The 25,620-nt window shown below is 42.7% G+C and overlaps 1 protein-coding gene and 2 long non-coding RNA genes across 4 annotated transcripts; 1 reads left to right on the top strand and 2 right to left on the bottom strand.

The window, feature by feature from the left end:
• Positions 1–228: 228 nt before the first annotated feature.
• On the bottom strand, positions 229–18,899 carry LOC148399622 (uncharacterized). 2 transcript variants are annotated; one of them, XR_015857982.1, is made up of 5 exons: positions 18,465–18,899; positions 17,950–18,013; positions 17,771–17,864; positions 3,928–4,061; positions 229–370 (listed from the first exon to the last, which is right to left on the bottom strand). It is a non-coding gene; the product is annotated as an uncharacterized LOC148399622 (long non-coding RNA). The 2 variants fall into 2 exon arrangements; XR_015857983.1 differs by having other exon boundaries at positions 231–370; positions 3,938–4,061.
• Positions 18,900–20,662: 1,763 nt separating this feature from the next.
• On the top strand, positions 20,663–24,182 carry LOC148399621 (uncharacterized). Its single transcript, XR_015858080.1, has 2 exons — positions 20,663–23,851; positions 24,102–24,182. It is a non-coding gene; the product is annotated as an uncharacterized LOC148399621 (long non-coding RNA).
• On the bottom strand, positions 20,736–25,502 carry LOC148399620 (uncharacterized). The gene is made up of 5 exons (XM_088374094.1): positions 25,243–25,502; positions 22,584–22,859; positions 22,019–22,279; positions 21,524–21,790; positions 20,736–21,298 (listed from the first exon to the last, which is right to left on the bottom strand). Exons 1-5 carry the CDS (start codon positions 25,298–25,300, stop codon positions 21,066–21,068), a joined length of 1,095 nt encoding a protein of 364 aa, XP_088230220.1. The 5' UTR covers positions 25,301–25,502; the 3' UTR covers positions 20,736–21,065.
• Between the last annotated feature and the right edge of the window lie 118 nt (positions 25,503–25,620).

Genomic DNA, 25,620 nt, shown 5'->3' with positions numbered 1-25,620 from the left:
GCATATTTCTCCAGCCAGGATGGGAATCATTGTTGTGTGTAATTATGAAGACAATGTTCAGAGGGATTATCAAAGAAGTGAGGGGGAGATAAGGAAGCGGCAGATGAAGAGGGTGCGGGCACAAGAAGAAAGGCAGCGAAGAAGGAGGCGAGGGGGGGGGGGAGGCGAGGAAGGCCGAGGAAAAGAGAGAGTAAAGATTACCTCTTCTCTATTTGCGGAGCTATCGTTCCCCTCTCCCGCCTCCTTGCTTCCGTCTCTGGCTGTATTAGCATGATAAAGATGTGGCGGAATAGGGCAGCCGGCAGGTCTTTGGACACGCAGACAATGCTATCGCCCGAGCAGGCGTGTGGAGAGCAGCTACCGTGGGACCCTGCGAGGCACATAAACGCCATCACGCATGTAGGCGCCGATACAAAGCCGCGCAAACATGTCAACACGCACGCGGAGCAGAGCGCGTACGGATTAGAGTGCCCGCGAGGATTTCCGCTTCAAGAGGGAACATGCGCTGAAAGAAAACTGGCTATGTTTACATCTTTGCACTTTGATCAAGGTTGTCAAATCAGGTGATTGATACAAGTACGGGTTTTAGAGCATATAGGTGTCAAACTCAAGGCCAGATACGGCTCGTCGCATCATTTTATGACAAATTGTGGATCGAATTGCTAATTGTGGACACTTTTAAAAAAACTATAGATATTGCTAGCAATTTCTATTATCATTTTTCAAATCTTTTTTACTCGTCTCAAAGCTAGTTAACTCATCAGTTGTGAGTCATAATGGCCCTGCGAAGGTAACTGAGTACAATGCGGCCCGCCACGAAAATGAGTTTGACACCCCTGCTTTCGAGTAAACATTACATTTCCTCATTCTCGAGCACCGCTGAATAGTAAATGTGCATGCAATTTAGCATTCACATTTTTATACAAACAACAAATAAGACCAAGAACAAAAGTTATCAATTCATTTGCAAGTCCCCCCCCCACTTTCTCAGCTGACTATCTGCTCTGGGAACATCATTAAGGCTCTTGCCGGCTAATCAGTGACACACACACACACAAACAGCCGTTCACAAACGGATGGAGCTTCTTCAGAGATCTGGAACATTCTCCGGGTCAGGCTTGGAGCCACGGGCCCTGTGGGACGCCGGGCCACCCCACTGCTTGAGTGTCGGGCCGGGGCATGTCTCCAGACTGCAGGCTCGTGACGAGTACACACACACACGTACTCTAGCGGGGGCCCGTGTGTAAACATACTGTACGCACCATCATGGATGACAGCGAGTGCATGAGCCTGTGACGTCCGTCCGAGCGTAACACATACACTCTGTGAAAACACATGGAACTGTACAAACAGCCGCGGCGCTAGAGAGTTCCATCTCACGGTGACAAAAGCCTCATTCACTCACGGATAGCAAGAAAAGTAGCACGCTAACAAATGTGTCAAAATGTTCAAATGGTAGAAATTTCAACTCTTGAACTTGTCATAGAACATTTCATCATCATCACAAACACTCGTAGAAGATTATCCCTCTCTGATAGGTTGCCGCGTTACCACAACAAGCTTTTTCAAATGTGTCAGATGCACAAACATGCAAGTGGAAGGCGACATTACAGCTGTCATTATCACACGTGAAAGGGCTTTCCATTCTCTCGCTCACGTTTGCGACCAAGGCTCGAGACGGTGAGGAGCGTCGAAGCTGTTGCGACAAATAAAGTTGCGCATCTCCCAGCTTAGCATTAAACGCGCGAAGGCAGCGCTCCCTGCCAATCTGAGGCGCAACCTTAATCCATCTTTTATCCTTCCGTGCATCTTCTGCTGCTGTCAACCCCCACCCCAAAAAAAAAAAAAAAAAAACTGCCATCCATCTCATCAATCCCCTACTAACAATCGGGGTTTTGTCAACGGGTTTTTTCCATTATTGTGTTGCAGTGAGACCGACCGCACGTCTCACCTCTGCAAAATGGTGGAAGAAAAAAGGTCAGAAAAATGCACTTGGATCCAGAAACGGAAAAGTGTAGTTTGCTATCAACTTCATTGACTTCTGTTTGGCTTTTTATGTGGAGGATGAAAAGTGTGGCTGATTTATTGTGTTCCTGCGGTGGATGTTTTAATGGAAATTGGCAGACATCTTTGTCTGCGTGTGAAAAGTTGTCGTGAGTGGAGGAAAGAGAAAGAAACAGCTGTTGCTTGATGTCCCACTGGACACACAATTACTTGTGTTCACCTGGGACGGAAGGTATCATTAAAAAAATAAAAATAAAAATACAATATACTTCACAAAAAAAAACAGTTTGTTGAAAAATGATAAGCTTGTAATTAATCAAAATTTTTGTCGCATTAAATCTACAACAAAAAGTGTCGCAAAAAGAGACAAAAAAAAGATTATTTTGATTTCCAAGTACAAGTGATGATGTAATGCATACACACAATATAATGTCATAGCTAGTAAAGTTTGTTAAATATTTTTTTTTCCCCCACTGGTCATTTGACAAATATATTTTGCCACCCAAAGATAATTTTTTTTATAAAATTTTCTACAGGAATATACTGTAAATCCTGCCAATTTTTCCTCATTTAAACATACCCTTACAAATACACCGTCATAGGTCAAAGGTCACCTGGACTTTAGAATCTTGGGAGGTGATACAATGTTCATCTCATATGCAATGCACAAACACACCTCGGCGTAAAGTGAGCTTGAGCAGGAGGGGGGGGGGGGGGAACTAATTGTTTCTAGACAAGGCGACCTGAGAGGCACCGGAAGGGAGGACGGGAGCAAATGAGCGAAGGAGACGGGGAGGAAAGCGAGGGGCTATAAATTAAGGAGGTGCCGGATATTCGCTTTCCACATGGCTTTCGCTTCACAGACAACCACGGATACTTTATCTCTGATGAGACCACACACACACACACACACACACACACACACCGTTGTCCATATGAAATGATAGCACCTTGACGAGGCCCTCTGCAAAACAAACCACTCAATAACCGGCAGATAATGGAGGCTGCAGGTCAGGCTTCAACATAAACGCGCGCACACGCACACAGACACACTCACGCCATTGTCTGGCCACTAGTTATTAGCGCCCGTGCTAAGAGAGTTTATCCATAAGTGACCTTAATTAAGTGGCTAGCGCCATTAGCCACGCGGCTAAGAGGCTAAGAGCCACCAATCTGCATGTGAATGTGTGTGTTTTTATGCTAATGGCTTCTCAGAGGTGTGCGGTGGAATACTAAACGAGAGGCTCCGCGCGAAGCTGCCCAGGCGAGACAGTTTAGATAAGTTACTCATGAGGGACAAAGACAAAAAACAGAGCGGAGGGCTAGAGGGGCTACTTCAAATGCAACCGAGGGCCTCCATTTACATGCACTGGCGCGCACACACACACAACCAAAACTACCCGTTAGAGGGGAAACATGACTTTTTTTGTCATTAGCTATGAAAACAAAAAATTATTCTGATCACATTTGGAGATACCCCCCAAAAAAGATGTTGTTAGTATATTATGCTCAGCAAAAACAAATCCTTTTTATTCATATAATTTTATCCAGGTCACTGAGCTAATTAGAAACTTTATGAAGCAGCCACCCCTCAATGTCCGCAAAAGTTTTCTAACAAGTTTCATTGAATTGAAAATTTTTTCACATCTATCCAGCCTCAACAAAAAACATTTTGGCCTACTCAGCTCAAGGTATTACGTCTCAAGTTGGTTGCACAAATGATCCAGAAGGTAACGACTGACTTGCAGGTTCTTACTCGCTTGTTCTTTTTAGACCTTTGAATTTTACTGCACTGGGGACTGTTTAAAAAAAAAAAAAACAGTCCATGTTCCTTGCAGGGTTGAACTGATATTTTTTAAGTATAGTTTTAATATGTAGTTGTGTCATTAGCCAATACAACAAAAATCATTAATGTCTACTGACTTGGCTTCACCTGTCCAGAGGTCCCCGTGTTTTTGTTGTTGCTGTAGCTAATGGATTCTCGCCATATTGCCTCATAAAAGCTGGGGTCGCTGGTTCAAAGGTCGCCGCTCCCCCTTTGATGTGACCCGGACATCCTGGGAGGAAGAGGAAGCAGAGGAAGAGGATTCTTCATGGATTAGTTGTAAAACACACACGCGGCCTCATTGAGTGTCAACGTGTTTATATAATCAATCACAGCCATTGCTCACAATAACCTGCAATCCTTGCGTATAATTTTTTTTTCCAAACATTAATTCAAGACTATATGTGAATAGATTTTATTTGAAAGTTCGGTTTTCGACTACAAAGTTAAATACAACTGATCTGTGCTTAAGCAGCAATTTTTCCGTATAGCACTAGAGGGAGCTCTATCTAGCTCATTAGGAGTCGACCTTGAAACGTCGTAAACCGAGGACCCCGAGAAGCATGTGGGGGTCATTTGTCGGTCAGAAATATGAAGACTTTCTCAGCTGTCAGCGCTTTTAGGGCAACAACCATGCACGCCGCCGTCCTCCCTGGACTTCAACTTCTACATCATGTCCAGTCTTCCTCCATTATCTTTTTACCTCCTACACTCAAACCACCTGACCAGCATTAACTCCCTTCGCTTCTGTCTTTCGCTCCTTCTTGTTCTTAACTCGTTGGTCCGCTCTCCACGCGTTGGGCCAAATAGATTTTCAATTATGTGCTGAGTGCCTGGAAGCTTTTGTATTTCCCAACCTGACCCCGATACAGCTCACACTCCTGCGCCTCCACTTCCAGCCTAATGGAGTGGCGGCAAGGGTAGCAAATGTCTTCTGTCTTCACTCCAATTTGAGTGCTTAACTTTATTAGTCCACACCTAATTTTAGAAAAAAAACAAAATCTTCTTCAACATAGTAGTTTATTAATCGTGATAAAAATATTTTTTTAAATTGCTAATATTTAGAAACTGCTTTTGTATTTACTGGGGCTGTCTTTGTGCGATATCATCTTATGTCATAATCATCCAAAACCTAGATATGAAAAACACCAGATATAAAAAGAAAAACTTTTTAATGTCACTTCAACCTCAAGAGTTCGTAAAGTTTTCACTCACTTTCAGCTCGACTTCAAAATGATTAACAATGTCGCCTCTTTAGTCATCTCCACGCATTCACAACAACTATTTGCAATTATGCTCATGAAGTCCTCAAACACGGCCTCTCGCCGCATGCATGCCTGCTTGCCGGCGCGTGTTCATTCCAGTTAAGCGGGGCGAGGGGTCAAAGGTCAATGGCCTAATGCCTTATCGCGTATGCACCGTAGGCAACCTTATTACGGCGAGCTTAGACAACAAACACACACACGTGAATACGTTTATCGTCTGCATGCACGGCTGGGCCGCCGGGTTTTGTTTGGCGCTTCCTTGTTTGCGGCCTAGGGGCCTGTCGGGCGCACGCACACACACACGTAGAATCAGTATAAAGGGAGAAAGGGAGAAGGCCTGAGTGCTGCAAAGAGCCTATTAAAACAGATTGTCCCCCCCCCAATGAAGTCATGACCTCGTCCCATGCAAGCTGGCAAAAAAAAAAAAATCCCCCGCTCTATCTGAGCAACTGTGTGCATAATTGTTTTCGTACAGGCTATGAATAGAATTAGAAGACAACTTAAATAAGATGGCACTCAACAGGGAGCAAGGCCGAGCAACCCTGATTTGTTCGACATCATGGATTTAAAGTCATCTTTAAGGCATTAAGGTAGCGCCATTCGCTTGTGGCTTCCAACTTGGTGATTCTTTTCGAACTATTTTATACCAAAAAAAAAAAATCACAGAATATATTTATTTATGTATTGAAAGAAAAGGAAAAATAATAGCAACATTTGGATTAGCGTTGTGTCTGGCCAGTTTGGTCTTTTTTTTATATACTAAAATTTTTTTTTTGTTCCAAGTTTTTTACTCAACTTTAAAGGATGCTAACGTGGGATGAAGATTGTCTGTTTTCAAGATACTCCAGCATCTTTACTGTCAAATAGTTTTTTTTTCCCAACGCATTTCAAATAAAAGAAAACAATTTGTGGCAGCCGCAGGTTTGTGCTTTTAATGGACATTGTCGCCTAAATATAAATGCTCCTATTTGAAGTTAATGTGTGAGAACAGATGGCCGATTGGGAGCGCAACCGGCGAGAACAAGTCGGCCTTCAAAGGAGGGGAAGAGGACCAAACTAAATAATTGCCTCCAAAATTGTTTTCCAATTAGCCTCATGAATCAAACCTCTGCCCTTTCGTGTGCGTGCGTGTGTGGGTGTAGGCGTGGCGTGGCTTTGTTAAGGCCTGAATGAGTCCTTGATGGGCGCAGCAGCTTGGGTCTCTGAGGGGAGGAGGTGAGGTGGGGGGGTCGACAAGAGGGGGGGTGTAAGTTGATAATTGCAAGGGAACTTGGAATCATTCTGTCCATGCCACTCCTCCCACCAACACACACAGTAGCGTTGAGAGGCGGTCGCTTAAACAAAGTGTACCAACCCACCTCCCATAATTCCCATCTCTTTGTCTGTCTCTGACGCTCCACTTTGCCTTTCTGCCAGAGCGTGTGTGTGTGTGTGTGTGTGTGTGTGTGCAGTAGGTGGTGTTACAATCTAGCCTCAGCTGCTGCTGTGTGCGAGGGTGAATTACACGCCGTAGTGGAGTGTTGACAGGAGCAGCTGGACATCAGTGAGCCATAGGGCGTGTGTGTGTTTGTGTGTGTGTGTGTCTATGTGTATATGTGTGTGGCGCCCCCCTCTGGTGCAAAACTAGATTGCAAATACAAGCAGGGTGGACTGGACTTGACAAGCGCAAGACCATGGTGAGTCAGGGCCAGCACAGCAAAGCGCTGACCTACATTTAGAACATTTACAACCAGATTTTTATTTATATTACACACACACACACACACACTCCTTCGCTCTTTACCGCTCAACACTTTCAATATTTGCAATGACTCATTGCCTTCTTGCCTCCTTGACTTTGTTGCCTTCTCCTGGCGTCTTTCCCTGAGATTCCCTACACACATCTTTCTTGGCACTCTAAGAGTTTCATTTGTGTGTTTGACCTATCAGAGAGCCAAAGCGTGCCAAAAAAGAGAGGCCTCATAAAGACATCGCCATCCTCACGGCTGAGTGCGGTCAGAAAAGGAAGAACAGTGATGATGCATGCAGCAGAGTATGAAACACAAACGTCATCCGAGATGTTAATCACACGGTTGCTATCTTTGACCCTTCACCGCCCTCCGTTTTCGTCTTACAATCCTCATACTCCATCAACGGCAAACTCCGCGTCAACATCTTTAAATCGTACCAAACCCGAGCTCCAGTAATAAATCTGACGGCGGCTCGTCCCGCAAACACGTGAGTTATACGTCCCCGATTCTCTGGCGCAGCTCACGAGCGTGAACCCTCCGCCTCGTCCTTCATAAATATCCTTTGTGATGTCACCGGCCTGTCACTGCGGTTTGGAACCGGTGCAAAAAAACGCGATGATTTGGGTTTCGAACAAGCACGTTGGTGAAGCTACTTGAACATCTGTCAAAACAGAAGCTTCCATTTACTGTAGTTAGCCTTTTTACAGCATCCCATGAACATCACCCGTTCTATGAGACGAATTTAACATTCAGATTTTGGGCTCTCCAAAATTCCATTCCAGTGTCATACAGAAAGATTGTGTCAGAAAAGTCACGACAACATCGGCAACACTAATATATATACTGTATGAAATGGGCGAATGTAAAAATCATATATTTAACCTAATCAGGATTGACGTACAGGAGGTCATAAAAACTTGATTCTGTGAGAAACTACCAATAACCAAAAAATCAATGAAGCCTGTAAATAAAGTGGCCATTGTGCCCGCTCATTGTAGAGATAAACTGTCCGATAGCAGCAGGCATATGATTTGGCAGGTGGGAGGTGACAGAGAGGTGTTGAGGGGATTGCGGGGTAGGGCTGGGGGGGGGGGCTTTCAGCGAGGGACGTGGCGCATATACATCACTTCATCTTTAATTAGCTGTCATCAGCTTCTCTCCACAGAGGAAGCGGCCACTGATAATTAACCATCAAACTCGCTCTCGCCCCGTGTGGCAGAAAGAGGAGATAAGGACGCGTTTGGCTAAAGCGTCATAATAATCAAATGTGACTGGATTAAAGGCGGCGAGGGATCTTGGCGATTAAATAAACGACTCAGTGAGAAGTAACAGGAAGAGTTGCCGAATTATGCAGCCCATGGTTTCCAAGGTAACTCACACTTACTGCCCTCAACATGATTATCGCTTGTTTGGTGTGAAAAGATCCTCTTTGTTATTAGTGTACCCAGCGAGGATATAAAGGTGCCCTTTGCACTGCCTGACTTTTCTTTTCTCGAGAAGGAAAAACATGAAAACCAGGCTGTAGACAAGAGCAGCTAATTAGAGAGAAAACAGCGTAAGTGGACATATGCGCACCGAGAGACGCGTCGGCCAACACTCGACGGGACGGCGCCGTGGGGGTGCGGGCCGGCGGGCCGCTACGGACGCATGTTGTGGTTTGAACGCCGCACGCCGCTGGCACCGACGAGCCGGAGGCCCCGCGTGGAGCGGCGAGGAAGGGGAGGAGGCCGTCGGGCCCGCCGCAACCTGTCCTCTGCGTGGTGTTTGTGTAGTGAGCTGCTCTCGAGTGCTTTAATTGGATTACGCTTCATGAGGAAACAAGCTCATGAGAGCAGCAGCACAATAGCAAGCCAAAGAAGCCGGTTCGCCGATTTGAGAGGCAAAAATTACGTCTCGTTTAAACACATGCTATAGCAGAAATTAACAATCACAGATTTTTCACGCTACCAAAATCTGGGCTGGACGTACGCACGTTATAATACTTCAATGCGTTTGTGTCACCTTGCACGTGCAAAGCCAGGTACTAGCTACAAGCTAGCATTAAGTTTCGGTTAGCGACTGTTGTGGCTAAATGCTACAAAGTTGCTCTTCCGTCAATAATGATCACTTCCATGACTGCGAATGAGCGCAAATTACGAGTCTCGTTCTCATAAAGGCACGACGAGGAGTAATGCGGAGAAGTCGTGCTAATTGCTACGATAATCTTACGAAAGATCAGAAATAAGTGCTCGAGTAATCCAGTACACTTTTTTGATACAAATCTGTTTGGAATTGCCTTCAAGTGAAGCGTTTCCAACTTTGAACAGCATAATAGCAGGAATTTTAATTTCTTTAATTAATTTAAAAGTGTCTAGAGACACAGTACGGTTTATATCAAGAGAATGTATGCTAACCATTGATCTGGCGTGCAGGGGTACTAAAGCGCAACATTACATATTTAGTTTGTACTAAATGTAAACCCTTAAATGGTTTCTTTCATGTTTGTAATGAATCTTCACTTGCCGCCTTTACAATGACGAGAGGGGTTAAAATAATCAATCTCCTGGGAGAAGGTGGAGAGCAAACAAAATAAACAAACAGAGAATCTTTTGAAATGACACCTGTGAAAATATTAGAACATCCATCGTCGTTGACGACACAGATGCTCAAGCTATCTCCGTCTGGAGCGGAGGATGAGGAGCGAGTTATAGAGGAGGATGAGAGGAGGTGAAGACCACAAAGTAAGACCTCCAATGAAAGAGGAGGCCAGAAAAATATTTTGCAGACTCCAATTTAACTGTCTACTTTTGTTTTGCAAATATCTTCAGCTCTTCTGTTTGTGAGCGTTTTTAGGTGTTGTGCTTTTGGGTTTGCATCGGAAATGTTCTGCATTAATAAAGTCAAACATCTTAAGGCACAACCGTTGATGGAAAAAGAAATGACAGCAGAGATGGGCCCAAAAAAAAAAATGCGATGGAAAGAAATAGAGGAGGAGTAGAAAAGTGATTACAGGGTCAGTTCGGTTTGGTCCATTAGCTGCGTTTTGGACAGAAAAAAAAATCCATGGAGTAAAATGGGAGCCAAATCATTTCATCAGCTCCTCTGCCCTAATTGCAGCCATATGCAATTTTAAAGGCCTCTCTTCCTTTCTAATGGCTCCCTCGAGGAAGTCATGCTTAATTGCTGCAGCTGGCCACGAGACTTGTCTTTTTCTCTCATCCTTCGCTCCTCTTCTCCTTCTCCTCCTCCCCCCTATGGGACTCACTGTCCAATTGACAAGTTGACATGTGGAAAATACAAGAAACTCTACAAGCTCTAAGAAGGGGCGTGGTTTCAAAATTCAGGTCATTTAATTTGATTTGACTTTTACACCGCTGGCCGAATATTTGCGGTGATGATTATCAGCAAGTAACACAACTGCTAAAAAAATACTCAGATGCTACTACCGTATTTTCCGCACTATAAGGCGCACCGGCTTATAAGGCGCACCTTCAATGAATGGCCCATTTTAAAACTTTGTCCATATATAAGGTGCTCCGGATTATAAAGCGCATAGAATAAATAACGTTGCTCAGACGTTAATGCAATCATAATATAGTAACACTCGAAATAGTGAAAACACAATATATCAATAACTCAAGGTTGCTCAAACGTTAATATCTATAAGGCGCACCGGATTATAAGGCGCATTATTGGCTTTTGAGAATATTGGAAGTTTTTAGGTGCACATTATAGTGCGAAAAATACGGTAGTAGGATTGATAAGTTTTGATCAAATAAACTCTTTAAAAATATTCGGCAACTACCATGCAGATATTTTTCCTAAAAACTTATACCTCATGTATTTACGGAAAACAAAAAGGAAGCAGGATGCATATGTGAACAAAAGTCATACATTACGAGTTGGCAAAAGGTGGACCTCCAAACAAGCAAGAGAAAAAAAAAGGATGAAAAGCAGCACGGGAGGGACGGCACAGATGGACAGACGGCGAGCAGGAAGTGGAGAACTCAACCTGCCTCGGCTGTGAGGGGCACCTGCTTCGCGGCGGGACCTCCTCTCCCCGTCATGTCCTAATCAAATTTACTACTACCCCCCCTCCCCATTCCCCGACCACAAGAAGAATCCGAACAAGAGTCCCACTGAGTGTTACATTCAAATAATAGTCACCTCCAGCTACACTCACAGTATGGGACGTTCACAAAGGTGTGCTAAATCTGCACACACACACAAAAATACACACGCTCACTCACACAAAAAGAACCAAGTACCAAAAAGAAGCGACAGACCTGCTTCCCTTTGTCATAATGTCAATAAAGCAATGTTTATCAAGTGTGTATCGCTCCTTCAAAATTTTCATTGGATATGTCTCCATCCCGTCTGTAATTCACATTCCCTCTCACTACTCCGACGTTAGAAGAGAGCGAGGGAGCGAGCAAGAGAGGTGTCACTTTCAGTGAAACAGCTTAATTCCGATGTCAATGAATTAATTAGATGTGTTAATGAGCTAGCGACAGCTCACCCAAATTAAATTAATACCGTAATAGCCTCAGACAGCGAGAATTAGCTTACCCATTTCAGTAAACGCTTTCTGGAGTGCGTCTGCGCACACACACACACTCACACACTCGAACAACAGCCAGCCCCGCAAGCAAATCAGCATCCAGATGTAATTAAGTGACTAATTAGAGAAGCCTTCAGTGTCTCGCCCTCCCCTTCGCTGGGTCCTTCCTATGAGCATCATGCGAGTTCATTTTCAAACTCATAATTGTGACGCGGTGATTTCCGAAAGTTCAACAGCTTGGAATTCCAACCTAATGTCGATATTTTATCCAAAGGTCCAACATGTTTAAGTATGATCTAGAACTTCACAATTATGATCCCAACATTGTTTGGGTTGTAATGTTGTGCTTAGTCGGCTTGTGAGAGAGAGAGAGAGCGAGAGAGCATGGACTCTGCAGGGATGGAGCTGTTCACACAAACACCATCTGTTAACAACAGGCTCACCTGCTAGCAAACATTTAGCTCAGGATCCATCTCACCTGCTCTTCATCTCTCGCTCACATATACACACACACACACACAATTCGGCAATGTCAAAGCAGAGGATAAACTAATTTCCCACTTAGTCAACTTGACAATATCACCTGCGTTGTAACCTAGCGGATCTCCGGAGAATTCTTGCAATGTGTTTGCATGCCCGACCAAAAGAAAAACGACTTCAAAAATGTAGACGTAGAAAAAAAACAGAACGTTTGACACCTTGGAGAAACTTGAAAATTATCGAGTGGGAGAAACCTATGAGGGGAGGGAAGGAAGTGAGAAAAGAGGGAGATGGAGACTATTACCAAAGGTGTATGACTAAATTAACTTCTCATCAACACTAATTAGCCCCTTGTTCCTTTCTTCCCTCCAGGTAATACGATGAGCTGTGCACTTGTGTGTGTGTGTGTGTACCTATGTGTGTGTGTGTGCGTGCAACAGTAAGCACACGAGCCAATTTTCAGTGCACTTTATTTCCATTGCTGTATTTAACTAATAACCAATTTCATTAAGATTGCTTTTACTTTGAAATCGATGATCAACATTTTTGCCAGTTCTCTGAAATAATCCTAAATTATAGGCATGTTTTTATGCGATGCATCGATTAAACAACAAAATTATATTGAAATGTTTTTATAAAATTATACATGACAAAAAACACATTATCAAACCAATAACAATTAGTTTTGTAGTAAGCTCTTTAGGAATAAGTCGTGCTAGCAACAGCTGTAGCTAACATTGGCTTTTTCGCCCAAAGGTTGATGCTAGCACTGCAATTTTGTTGAAGCTTTCTGCGACTATCAGAAATACACACTTTCATAATCGCACGTCGTGTGGAACAGTTTGAGCATCAGCCTGTGTACCGTACCTCACTGTATATTAAAAAATGTACAAAAACATCACCCCTCTCCTTAGAGAAAAGACTAGCACCCGCTACTAGCATACAAACATTAGCGGTAAGAGATGCATAAGAGCGGTGAGGTAAACAGTCAAAGACTCATTGCTCTTTTTCCAAATGCAAAAGGGAAAGCATAATCAGATTATTCAAAGAGATGCTAATTAGAACCGTCTTCCCTCCAAAAGATGCTATTATGGAAATGACGAAATGAAAACTAGTCATGAAATGCCACAAAAGAAACGAGGCTCACTTTTGTTTGTTGTTATGTGTTTTGTTTTCCTTATTCTTTTGTCTTCTGTTGGTGTTTGTACAAAGATAGAATTTAACGGCTGTGGGTAAATAAACTGATATAATACATATTCATGCTTCTTGAGATCCAACAAAGGTAGCTTTGCGTACGTTTTATATCCTCTGTTCCCAATCCCTCTTGCAGTAGCCCGCTCTTCCTTAATTATCCTCCTTTCCTTTAAATGCAGCACCTCCCAAACAAGGCGACGTTGTTTTCCGCTAATCCCGTATTTTTTTACGCTTTCGACGCAAAATCCCGTTCACCTGAGGTAAGCGTACGCGAGCTGAAAATAAACGGGGGCTCTTAACGCGCAATGCCAGTGTCGACGTCACCTGGAACAATTCTAATTACAATAACATTGTCTGCTAATCCTTTAAATGGGAGCCAAGCGCTAAATCAGTTTGATGACGCTCCGCTTAGCTAGGTTTCGCTGGTTGGAGCGGTAATCCTCGAAACCAAAACACTAATCTCTTCTCCGCGTCCGAGCCGGGCGGACGGGAAGCACAAAGTTGCAGAAGAGATGCAAAGTTTCCGTTTTTTTTCCCTTTACAAGCGGCTCACGCAGAATTACATGCTAGCATCCGTGACCGTGTTTGTGCGTTCATGGTAAATCACGCTGCGTCGAGCTGGTGAAACATTCAAATCTTGTGTAGAACAAAAAGGATCGACAGAGGCCAGTTTGTCTTGAGATGCCGGGCCAAGAAAATGATTGCGAGCCACGGTAACATTATGCACACTTTGAACATCACCATCACAACAGCAAGTGAGCGACTGAGAAAAGAAGTGAATGCTAATATTTAGCCAACATGCTAAAGAGCGTTTCAAAGCATTAGCTCATCTTAACGTTGACAAAACATGAACCTGCTATGACAAAGTCAAAGTCAAAGTCAGCTTTGTATCTATAATAACAATAGATACATAAATTGATATCAGTACCGAGAATGTTAGCATTTGCTAACTTAGCTATAGCTTGAACAAGACAGTTGTGGTTGTCAACTCAGTTTCAACCACCTTCATTTACCGGCTCTCTTTAAACTAACTTTCACCATCCACTGTTTACACATGATTTCTAAGTCAATTAGCTTCCCTGAAAAAAAAAAACAACCAAATAAATACACTTCTGACAGGTAATAATACAAAATAATGACTTAACCTCGTCTCCCGTTTCCTCCTAATTATTCAAAGTGAGCGCTCTGATTCGTCGGTTCTCTTCAATTAGCGTCGTGTTAATTAAAGAGCATCATCATCATCATCACGTTCTCGTCAGTAATTAAACGCCTGAGTGTGATTACTTAACACAGCAGGGCTCCTGATGATTCATTCGCCGTCTGGTCCTTTTTATGAGTGTACGTGCGTGCGCGTGTGTGTGTGTGTGTGTGTGTGTACATATAACATTTTGTGATGCTAGAGCAAAGGAACAGATTCTCCCAGTCACACTGCATATTAAACACCGCAATAAACGCTGCATATGCAAAGACGCATGAATGTGTGTGTGTGTCCGAGGAAGCCGTGCATGTGTGTGTGTGTGTGTAGCTCAGTGGCTGATGAGGTGTCAGGAGGAAGTAAATTGCCTATCAAGAGAGCTCTGCCTATTATTATTTGTGTGCGTGTGTCAGAGGCCTTTGCGTGCTCGTCTGGCTAATTAGCAATCACAAGACACACCGATGTGTGATGACCTGGGAAAACCACAACAAGACATGCTAACAACATGGAGGAGAACGACTATCCTGCGTTTGAATGAAAGAAGACTGAGGACAATGAGACAGCAGAGGGTGCAGCAAGGTGGAGACTATGGAGTATCGTATTCGGTGCGGCGTGATTGAGTCGTGCAAAAACTCAAACCGTCTGGTTGCAAGTAAAACATCTCTGTTGGACGCACGCTAATTGAATGCACGTACATATGTGGATGTGTGTGCGTGGGTGTGAGTTGAGAAAGTGCGCAAGACGTTTGTTAACCTACCGGCTTACGATGGATATTAAACCGGCAAACACACACGTACGCGCGCATGCACACACACGGGTGTACTCGGCAGGTGAGCATAGCTGAGTTGACACTTTGTCAGCACTGTGTAATTTGACATAATGAATGCAAGCATCGTTACTGCTGTTAATTGGCCATACTAATTATACTCGGAGGATGTCATTAGATGGAAACGGATGCCAACTGTGTGTGTCTATGCGTGTGTGTTTTAGTGCAGTGTGGGGCAGTGCAGGTGTGTGTTTGTGTTAAAAGGGGCTGAGCGGTAATCCAATTCACATTCTTGTTAAAAAAAAAAAAAATCTGCAAAGTCATCTCATCGATGCCCGAGTTGTAAATGACATTCATCTCTGTGGAATTTACAAAACCAATTCATTACAAAAAAAAAAGATGGCCACACTACAATAAAGAATCACCTTATGGGCGTTTCCGGGTACCGATAGTGTTAGCTAACATACTAGCCTAAACAAGAGCTAGCGCGCACACTATTAGCGCCCGTAATCAAATTCTTGGCTATGGTCTTGCAAATCCACTCATGACAGCCCACTTATGTTGAACACGAGCAGAGCTGCAGCCTTTTAGTTTGGCCTCTCCGAAAAAGCGCGTAAAAGCTTCATCACGGGCCGCGCTGATGAAATTAGCGCCTATTAGCGCCCCCGAGCCCCATCCCCGCCCAACCCTTCCTGCCCCTTTGCTCGGCCCACTCCCACTTCCTCGCCGCGCTCTCACTTGGAGTAGTGTGTAGATTTAATTTGCCGCCACGACTCAGGAGCCACTTAGCAATATCTCACTGTGTGCGCGAATTGATTGATTAGGCCTTATCTTGTTATCTGGCTCTGTGGTCGTTTGATAGGCCTGTTTGTTCTCTCACGCCTTTTCTCTGTATCTTTTTGCCTCATGTAATTTCACGCCCCCCCGTGTATGCGTGTCGGCCTCCAGCCTCTCGGTCTACTTTCTCCCCGTAAATGTGGGAATCGGACACTGATTAGGAGGGATAGCCTTGCAAGATCGGAATTAGGAAATTACACGGTTACGTCGTTGCCGACCCCCACTTTATCCCCACGCATGCCTCTCCTGCCACAAAGACAATATTGTAACGGAGAATGTGCTTGAATTGCTTTGTTCATGATGGCTAACTCTGTCTGTCTCCAGAGCTGATGTTGTTTCTGCTCAAGGGAGTTGGTACTTCGACAATATGAGCCAATTTATTACTAAATATGGTGGATGGTTACTTACCAAACATTTGCATTAGCAGAGCAGACATGAACGGCCATCATAGAGCCCAGAGGCTTAAACTACTGCTGTTCCTCATCAGCAATCCCAGCAAAGTCAAATTCCGAGTTAAAACCACAAAAAAGAATAAAATCCCAAATTTGCCAGCACTGAATGCATGCTAAAATAAATCGGCTTGACTTTTAGGTGAAATGTATTTTAATATGCAGAAGGTGGAAAAGGGCACACAGAGGTGAAGACTAAAGATGTTTTTTTTTCAACGTGCGCCGTGACAGACGGCAGCGAGCAGGCAACACGTGACTCCCAGCAGAGACCAGCGAGCCCCCCACATCATTAACACCTCCCGCCGTGCTCCGCCGGGCCTCAACCGACCGGGGACCGCCGAGGCAAAGAGCGAAGACGAAGGAAAACGCTAGAAATGCGTGCTATGTGCTATTTCCCCGACTGATCCTCACTTATTTGCAAATGAGTCAAGAGCAATTAAGTGTGCCCGACGGTAAACAAACAGTACAGCTCAAACATGGTGGACATCCGGCAGAAGAACGTCAAGACAAGGAGGGCGACACAAAGCCAGGAAAGAGAGACGAGGAGGAGCAAGAAGAGGTAATCATCAAGTCCCAGCAGACAGATCGAAGCTGAGTGGATTCTATCGTACGGCATCTCTCATTTGTATGCTAATTTACGCTATTAACACACACACACGCACACACAGAGCAGGAGCTCAGGGCGTGGCTTAATAAATACTCTCTGATTGCTGTTTGTTTTAGAGATGATGCTTTGTATTGTGGTCTATGCGTATGAAATCCTACTAAAGAATTTTATTTTGTGTTAAATCCAAGAAAATTTGCATCACGTCGGATCAAATTCTGCACACGCTACATTTCGTATGAAATTTAACTGAACTGGTTCATAAATAAAGCCGTTGTATTTCTTTTTAAATGTAATACTAAACACGCTTTCTTGTATGAAACATTATATTTTTTTTGTATCAAATCCTTCATTTTATTTTGAAAAACAACTCAAAATCAGAGTGACTTCTTACATTTTGGCATAATCTGAAAGAATACTCTCGACTCCTCAGTACGGCAGTAATATTAATCGCTCTCTGCAGAGGATAAAGATGATATGCCTGTGATGAAGTGATGAATAATTAAAAAAAAAAACTGATTAAGGTTTTGTTTACTGACACATAAAGACAAAACATACTGTTTAGTGATGTGCATTCACGCTTTGATTTGTGTCTAAAATGAAATGCTTACTGAAGCATGTTGGTGAGTTTGAAACTATTGTGATTAACTTTGAGGCCTGAGAAATGTTGGCGATTCACATCACTCGCATAGCTACAAAAGAAAAATAGCAATTCTTTAAGAAGCTTAAAATGTGTGTACGCGCCATGCTCACATTTTGACACACGCTAATCATCACTTGACTGCCTCATGTCACACACACTTAGAGAAACACAAAGACTCAGATGTCAAGCGAAATTCTCAAAGGACTGTCTCGCTGTCGACGTGTGTGTATGTACAGACCTCATGCGAAGGGTTGCCACGGGCGACATCCACAGGTCCGTGTGGACTTTCTTCGGCCGTAATGGTTTTTCCAGGGCTGGCGTGTTAAAACAAACTGGGAAGGAAAAAATAATGAAAAACTGTGTTAACTTTTTAAACCCCAATCCCTCCCCCCCACCCACAAAAAGTGATTTACTAACCAGTGCGCCGTGGTAAATTAGCGTCCTCCAATTTCTCTGGTCGAAAAACTCTTTCCAGTGGTGCCTTTACAACAAACGGGGCAATTTGGTTGGGGAACATATCTCAAAGTAAATTACACAAAACAGAGATGAAACTTTATGTATTTAAAAAACAAAAAACAAACAACAAAAGATTGCCTAATCTAAAATTCCATAATACAGTCTACTAAAGTTGCATCTACTCTATGTGGCAGTTACAAAGCTTTTAACAAATGTACAGACAATACTCAGGCATATATATTTTATATTATTTGGGACAAACGACAACTATATTGCAGATTACAGTCACTAAAAGTTTACACCATAAAAAGCCATAATTAATCACGATTGGTTGTTTAATTCCTTGGATCAGGTGACACTGACGTCTTAAAAAGCACTTATGTGAAAATGAAATATTTACAAATTTGCGATTCAAACCCCGGAAATAAAAAAGGGGTTGAATTATGTCTCAGTTGGAATTGATTGGATTATCTTACCTTAATGCCTCGAAAATTTTGAGAGGGCCCAGTGGACAGCTCCATGACAGTAGTCCAAAAAACACCCAAAACAATCGGCTGCTGCCACACAAACGACACCACTTTTTTTTTTCTGAATGAAAATTGACTGAGAATTCTATTAATTGACATAGAAGGTCATAAACTTCTTCGTGGTGCAAACAAAACACCCTTGTTGCTAAGCTAACGGTCAGACCAGACCGTAAATATGTTGTGTTTAATCATTCAAATCACCTGCGTATTTTTTTTTTCAGATATGAAAACAATGCCGCATCACGTGGTGCGGAACGGTTTTAACGTAAAATCTATTCCTTGGCTCAAAGGGTTGAAAACTACTTCCCTAAAATTAATACATGAAAAAACAATTGTTTTACAAAAGACGATGCAGTCGGCTAATGACTCGTTGATTCCTTAAGCGCTAACCGGCATAGATGAAAAGGCACATGTTGTCCTCTAGTGGCAAAAAAACGTCATTGCAACATGTTCACTTGGCAATAAAATTCTAATTGGATTGTGTGGAGACATTTAATGTTAATTATTGCGGTCGTCCTTTATAGTGGTGCGGAATCGACTACAACTAAGATATATTTTCCTCTCATAATTTTTATTTTACCAATACCTGATCCAAGCACCAGCCAGGACAGAAACATAAACTATTCAATATAAATCAGTGGTTCTTAACCTTGTTGGAGGTACCGAACTCCACCCGTTTCATATGCGCATTCACCGAACCCCTCGTTAGTGATTTATTTTGTGTGTGTGTGTGTGTGTGTGTGTTAAATTCTAGAAATATATATTTTTTACTGGTGCACAAAATGAGCCATGCATGAACATCACCTTGTTCAAAGAACCAAACCAACACAATGCGTGAACTCACAACAAATTACATACCGGTGAATCAGAATTTACACAATAAATCAGGTTTGTTCGGACCTCCTCAGCGGAGGCTCTGTCGAACCCCTGAGACCCACTCACCGAACCCCTAGGGTTCGATCGAACCCAGGTTAAGGACCACTGGTCTAGACAATATCAATATACAGTAGCGTACTCGGCATAAGTGTTCATTAAAAACCAAGACACTTTATATTCCTCCAATAATACCTGCGGCACTCTGATCGGTCTTGGTACTACGACATACAATTGTAGCTGGAGAAAGTATGCAATAAGAACAAAGACACTCACACACACCCGCACTTAGCCATCGACTCCACGTTTCAGTTAACCTGCGCTTTGTCAATTTGTCCTGTCAAACGGTGCAAGTACGTCGACTACGTACACACTTGCGTGGGGCGGTAAAAGCCATGCTCACGCAGGTGCTTCAAAGACTTAGAGTTCAATAAGTCAGCCATTTTGGTTTAGGGAACCGACAATGGCATTTTGTAGCGGCACTAAAAAAAAATACAAAAAAAAATTCCCCACACAAACAATAAAAAACAATCAGGCTTGAAAATCTGATGGAAGAACAACATCGTATTGAATCCCCACTCCAATATTGTTCCAATAAAATCTGTTTTGTTTTTTTTCTTTTTGCAGGATTTGCTTCCAAATGATGGCCTAGGCATTGCTTACACGATTGTGTCCAAACGATTTCGGGCTTAAGATGTCCACATCTCACGAAAGAAAAACAAGCCGTGCCGCCAATGGTACACAACTGAGGCTCAATAGAGGCTCAGAGGTATTTCAGTGATGCGCCAGTCGTTGATGGGTGTGTGTGTGTGCGTGTGCGTGTGCGTGTGGGCGTGTGCGTGTCCACAATCGTGGTCATTGTGATTTTTCGAGTCATTTTTTAATTAGGTTGGATGTCTTTTTGTTAGCATAGATTTCCTCGACAAAATATAAATATTAGATGGATTATTTAATCGTTTCACTTTATCACTTTAAGCACAGTACTACATACAAATTGTTGCCATCTATGTTAATTAGTCTTGTCAGTTTTCATTCTTAAAAAGTGCTATTTGGTCTGTATGTATTTACTCCAAATGTTAGCGAAAGTAAGCTCCAATAATTAGTAAGGCTCTTTATCCTTTCCATATAATTTTTCTTTTCATTTAATTTTGTTTTTTCAACTTGGGTCACTATGAAGCATGTACTTTTGGCAAAGAGAAAAACACACGCACAATTTCATCCTTGGTGGATGCAGCAAGTTTGTTCAACACTCACGCAATGATTAATCAATCAAACATATGGTGTGTGTGTGTCATTCAAGCCCTAAATGTAGCCGCCGTTTGTGAATGAGCTCATTCAAAACAAAACAAAGATCGACGACTTTATTGAAGATAGGGAAAAAAGAACAATTGAGCAGCAAATCAAAGGAAAAGCAAATCTAACTCCATGCATGAGCTTAATCCATGACTAAATGCGCCAAAACTTACCAACTAACTAAATGCGCCTACAGTGGCAGCAAATGTAAGCTTAATCAACGACTAAATGCGCCTATGGTGGCAATTCAATGGCAAAATGTACAGTGGCAAATCAATGGTCGGAGAATGCATGCAGAGACCAATCAATGGCGGGCGGGCGGGCGGGCTGCCTGGCGCTGGCTTTTTCTGCCTCCACCTTCAGCGTGCTGTGCTGTGCTGTCTTCTAGGCGGCCAGCTGAAGCAGCAGATGCACCAGGGTGACCGTCACCAGCAGAGCAGGTGAGTAGGACAGGACGCTGCCGCTGCCACCGCCGGCGCCGCTGCCGCCTCCGCCTCCGGAATTGTTGTTGTGCACAACAACTGTGTCAGTGGTATTGTCGCGGCCGCCGCCGCCGCCGCCGCCGCCCGTAGTTGTCGGCTTTTTGGTGGTGAGGCTGCTGTCGCTCGGTTTCGGATCTGAATGGGAGAATGGCAATTGGAAAAGGTCAGCTGGCAACGTTTGAACTTGCCGCACACTTTTGCGCGCAGCACCGCGAGTGCGCTTTGTAAAGGAAAAAGTGCCGCTGAATGGGCTAGCTTCTTGGTTAGCTTCCACTGCCAATGAAATGCAAAATGGTTCCGGCTCAATCAAAGCTTTTCGGGTCTCGTACCACCGAGTGGATTGTGCAACATCAAACTCACCCGGAAAGTTGACAGTGAAGGACTCAGTCTGGTCGGTGTTGTAGGTGGCCTTGTAGGTTCCCTTGTCGGCTGGTGCCAGGGTGTTGAGTATCAGACCTTCGTCCTTGGTTCCTGGTTTCACGCAGCCGGTGGGGAGATCGCCGTCCACTTTCGTCCAGGTGACAATACCAGTAGAAACTGATCCTGAGATTCTCAATTTGAGGTTTTCGCCCCGCTTGCCATTGCATATCACGGTAGATCCCGTTTCTCCTCCAAAGCAGTCGGCCACTGCCAGCACAAGAAAAGCAGATGTACATTCTGGTAACACGGGATGGATTGTGAGTGTACATTTAGCAAAATTGTTTGGTAATCATTTGGCTAAGGTGCTGTCATGTGCACCTTCTAGTTTTTCTCACTCAAGCCTGCAAATGTGTGTGCGTGCGTGATTGTGCCTATATCAAGAAATGGTGCACAAAAAGCTTTCGTGTGGCGAGCGGCTTTCCTGCAACATCAAACCTTGGATGGAAAAATGTTCTTCGTCGCCCTGTTTGCCGCCCGAGAACTTTGCCTCGTCTTCGTCGTCCAGGTTGTTGATCGTCAGGGTAGCCTCGGTGACTCCACCTGGGTACTTGGAGTCGTCGGCCGAAATCGTGTCCTCCCCCTTCTTCCACTTGATTGAGCTGACAGTTCCGTCTTTGAGCCCCAATTTGATGATGCCATCCGGCTTGCCCTGGCACAGCCCGGGTGTGGCGCTGGGGCCACCTAAGCAGTCCACCACTGCCAGCACAAGAAAAGCAGAATCACTCACTCTGGTCTGTGCGCAAAGTACATTGGAGCAGAGACTGTGGCGCTAAGTGGACCCTTTGAAAAGGACGCCGAGATGTATTTTGGTCAAATTTTGGACATTTTTCTCCAACTTTTCTCCTGAGCATAAGAGAGTTTCCCTGTGTGGAGTGTGTGCGTGTTGTCCCTGTGGGCGTGCCTCCCCCCCACACACACACACACACATTCCTAAAACATGCGAAGGAAACGGTGCACAAGAAGCTTTCGTGCGGCCAGCGGCTGTCCTGCAACATCTAACCTTTGACCTGGAACTTTTCCACTGGTGATACGTTTTTGGCCGTGTACTCTCCATCGTCCGGTACATCCAGGGTACTGATCGTCAGGTCTTTGCCCTCCATCGTGTACTTGTTGCTGGGGGTAATGTCGCTCGCTCCCTTCTGCCAGGTGGCAAGAGTCACACCGGTAGGAAGAGCGCCATTGACTTTCAATTTGAGCGCTCCGCCCTTCTTGCCGTTGCACGGCACAGCTGTGCCAGCAGTGTTGCCCTCGCATTCTGGTGTCCCCTCCACCAGCACTGCAAAAGCAGAAGAGGGCAAAGTATCACCCACTCTGGTCTGGTCTGTGTGCAAAGTACACATTTGAGGAAAGAATGGCTATTTGCCATGTTCATTCCTGAATATGAATTTTGCCATTGTAAATTGTTGTCTTTGTTATTTACGTGACACCACTGGATCCGAATTGTGTCGGTCTTGTCTTCTTTTCGAGGAGTGTTGTTTCAAACAAAAACAAAGGGAACATATTTGGATGACCTCTACTCCTCCCTCCCCACCAAGTTGTGTTTGTAAAAGCAAAATGTGATTCCCTTGGTTTCTGAATCTATTATTTTGTACAAAAAACGTCATGTTCTGTTTGAAAATGCAAAATGTGATTATTGGTCTTTTTTTGGTGGTAAAACAAACCAAATCTATTCGAAATAGTGTATACTGACTGCAATGAAAGCGGTTCGAAATGTTTTGTCATGAAAGCGGTTAGAAATGTTTTGTTTTATAGGTTTTCTGTGAAACCAAATTAACATTTGGATTAGAGAAAAAAAAAGCATGTGCTGTTTGAAAAATTAAAAAAAAAATCTAAATTGATTCTTTATAGTGTAGACCGTTTGCAATTAGTGGTTTTAAATATTCTTATATATTTATAAGATACTATATTGAAGTATTCTTTTAAATAGGGGTTCTTTGGTAACATTTTGATTATTGAACATGCAAAATGTGATTTCCTTTGTTTAAAAAAAATCTGAATTTAGTCTTAAAGACATTTGAATGTTTTTTTTAAAGGCTTTCTTTAAAATCATGTCTTTTAATTGTTTGAAAAAAGGTTTGAATTCAGTCTTAACAGTGGTTGCAATGATAGTTTCCACGAGTGGTTTGGAATGTTTTCTTTTTTGTTTGTTTTTTTTAGAATTTCTTTGAAATCAAGGTAACACATTTTAATGATCTATATTCAAAAAACGCCATGTTTGGTTGGAAAATGTATAATGTGATTTTTTTTTAGAATTTCTTTGAAATCAAGGTAACGATCTATATTCAAAAAACGCCATGTTTGGTTGGAAAATGTATAATGTGATTTTTTTTTAGAATTTCTTTGAAATCAAGGTAACGATCTATATTCAAAAAACGCCATGTTTGGTTGGAAAATGTATAATGTGATTTTTTTTTAGAATTTCTTTGAAATCAAGGTAACGATCTATATTCAAAAAACGCCATGTTTGGTTGGAAAATGTATAATGTGATTTTTTTTTTAGAATTTCTTTGAAATCAAGGTAACACATTTTAATGATCTATATTCAAAAAACGCCATGTTTGGTTGGAAAATGTACAATGTGACTCCCTTTAAACAAAAATCGGAATTCATTCCTAATAGTTTGCTATTAAAGTTTCCACGAGTGGTTTTGATTTTTTTTTTTTTTTTAAATATAGGCTTTCTTTGAAATCAAGGTAACATGTTATCTAGATTAAAAAAACGCCATGTTTGCTTGGAAAATGTATAATGTGACTACCTTGAATTGTGTAAAACAAAAATCAGAATTCATTCCTAATAGTTTGCTTTTAAAGTTTCCATGAGTGGTTTTGATTATTTTTATTTTAAAATATAGGCTTTCTTTGAAATCAAGGGAACATGTTATCTAGATTAAAAAAAAAAAACGCCATGTTTGGTTGGGAAATGTAAAATGTGACTCCCTTTAATTGTTTAAAACAAAAATCAGAATTCATTCCTAATAGTTTGCTATTAAAGTTTCCACGAGTGGTTTCGATTTTTTTTTTTTTTTAAATATAGGCTTTCTTTGAAATCAAGGTAACATGTTATCTAGATTAAAAAAACGCCATGTTTGCTTGGAAAATGTATAATGTGACTCCCTTGAATTGTGTAAAACAAAAATCAGAATTCATTCCTAATAGTTTGCTTTTAAAGTTTCCATGAGTGGTTTTGATTATTTTTATTTTAAAATATAGGCTTTCTTTGAAATCAAGGGAACATGTTATCTAGATTTAAAAAAAAAACGCCATGTTTGGTTGGGAAATGTAAAATGTGACTCCCTTTAATTGTTTAAAACAAAAATCAGAATTAATTCCTAATAGTTTGCTATTAAAGTTTCCACGAGTGGTTTCGATTTTTTTTTTTTTAAATATAGGCTTTGTTTGAAATCAAGGGAACATGTTATCTAGATTTTAAAAAACGCCATGTTCTGTTTGAAAATGAAAAAGTATTTCAAAAAGTATTTCAATTTATTAACAAAAATCCGAATTTAGTCTTTATAGTGTATAAGTGATGTGGCAGAGAAAAAGCAAGGCACACACACACACACAACAAAGTCCTAAGTCTCCTAAATCCAGTTTTATTCATGCGCCTAAAAGCTTGCGCAAAATGGTTAGCAACATAGGAATTGAATTCAACGCCCTTACCTTGACCAAGTTGCTGGCTGTACACGAGCACCAAGCATAGCAGCTTGGAGAAGTTCATCTTCTTTCGAGGACGACCAGGAAAGAAAGGAGGGAGCGTTCGGCGCTGGAGCTGGATCTGGATCTGGAGGTGCGAGCAGGCCAATCCACTGAATCAAACAAGCCGAAAGAGCTCAGCGAGCGAGCCTCTATAAAGCGCTCAATCGCCGTCATCTTCAATGGCGCGTCGAAAGTTTGCACATTTGTTGCTCGTCGATTGGCTGCATTTGGGAACTTTATGACGAGTGCGCGCGTGCTACACGTACGCAAAAGCGGCCGCGTAACCTTATATAACCCCCTTTGTCTGACGCCATACAGCTGCTTGCTCGTCTCCTTAAAGTC

Source organism: Syngnathus floridae, chromosome 4, assembly GCF_059516105.1.
Source record: "Syngnathus floridae isolate MCC-2025c chromosome 4, RoL_Sflo_1.0, whole genome shotgun sequence".
NCBI classification, from domain to species: domain Eukaryota; kingdom Metazoa; phylum Chordata; class Actinopteri; order Syngnathiformes; family Syngnathidae; genus Syngnathus; species Syngnathus floridae.
The sequence above is the reverse complement of the archived record's forward strand: the minus strand, read 5'-3'. Positions and strand labels throughout refer to the sequence as shown.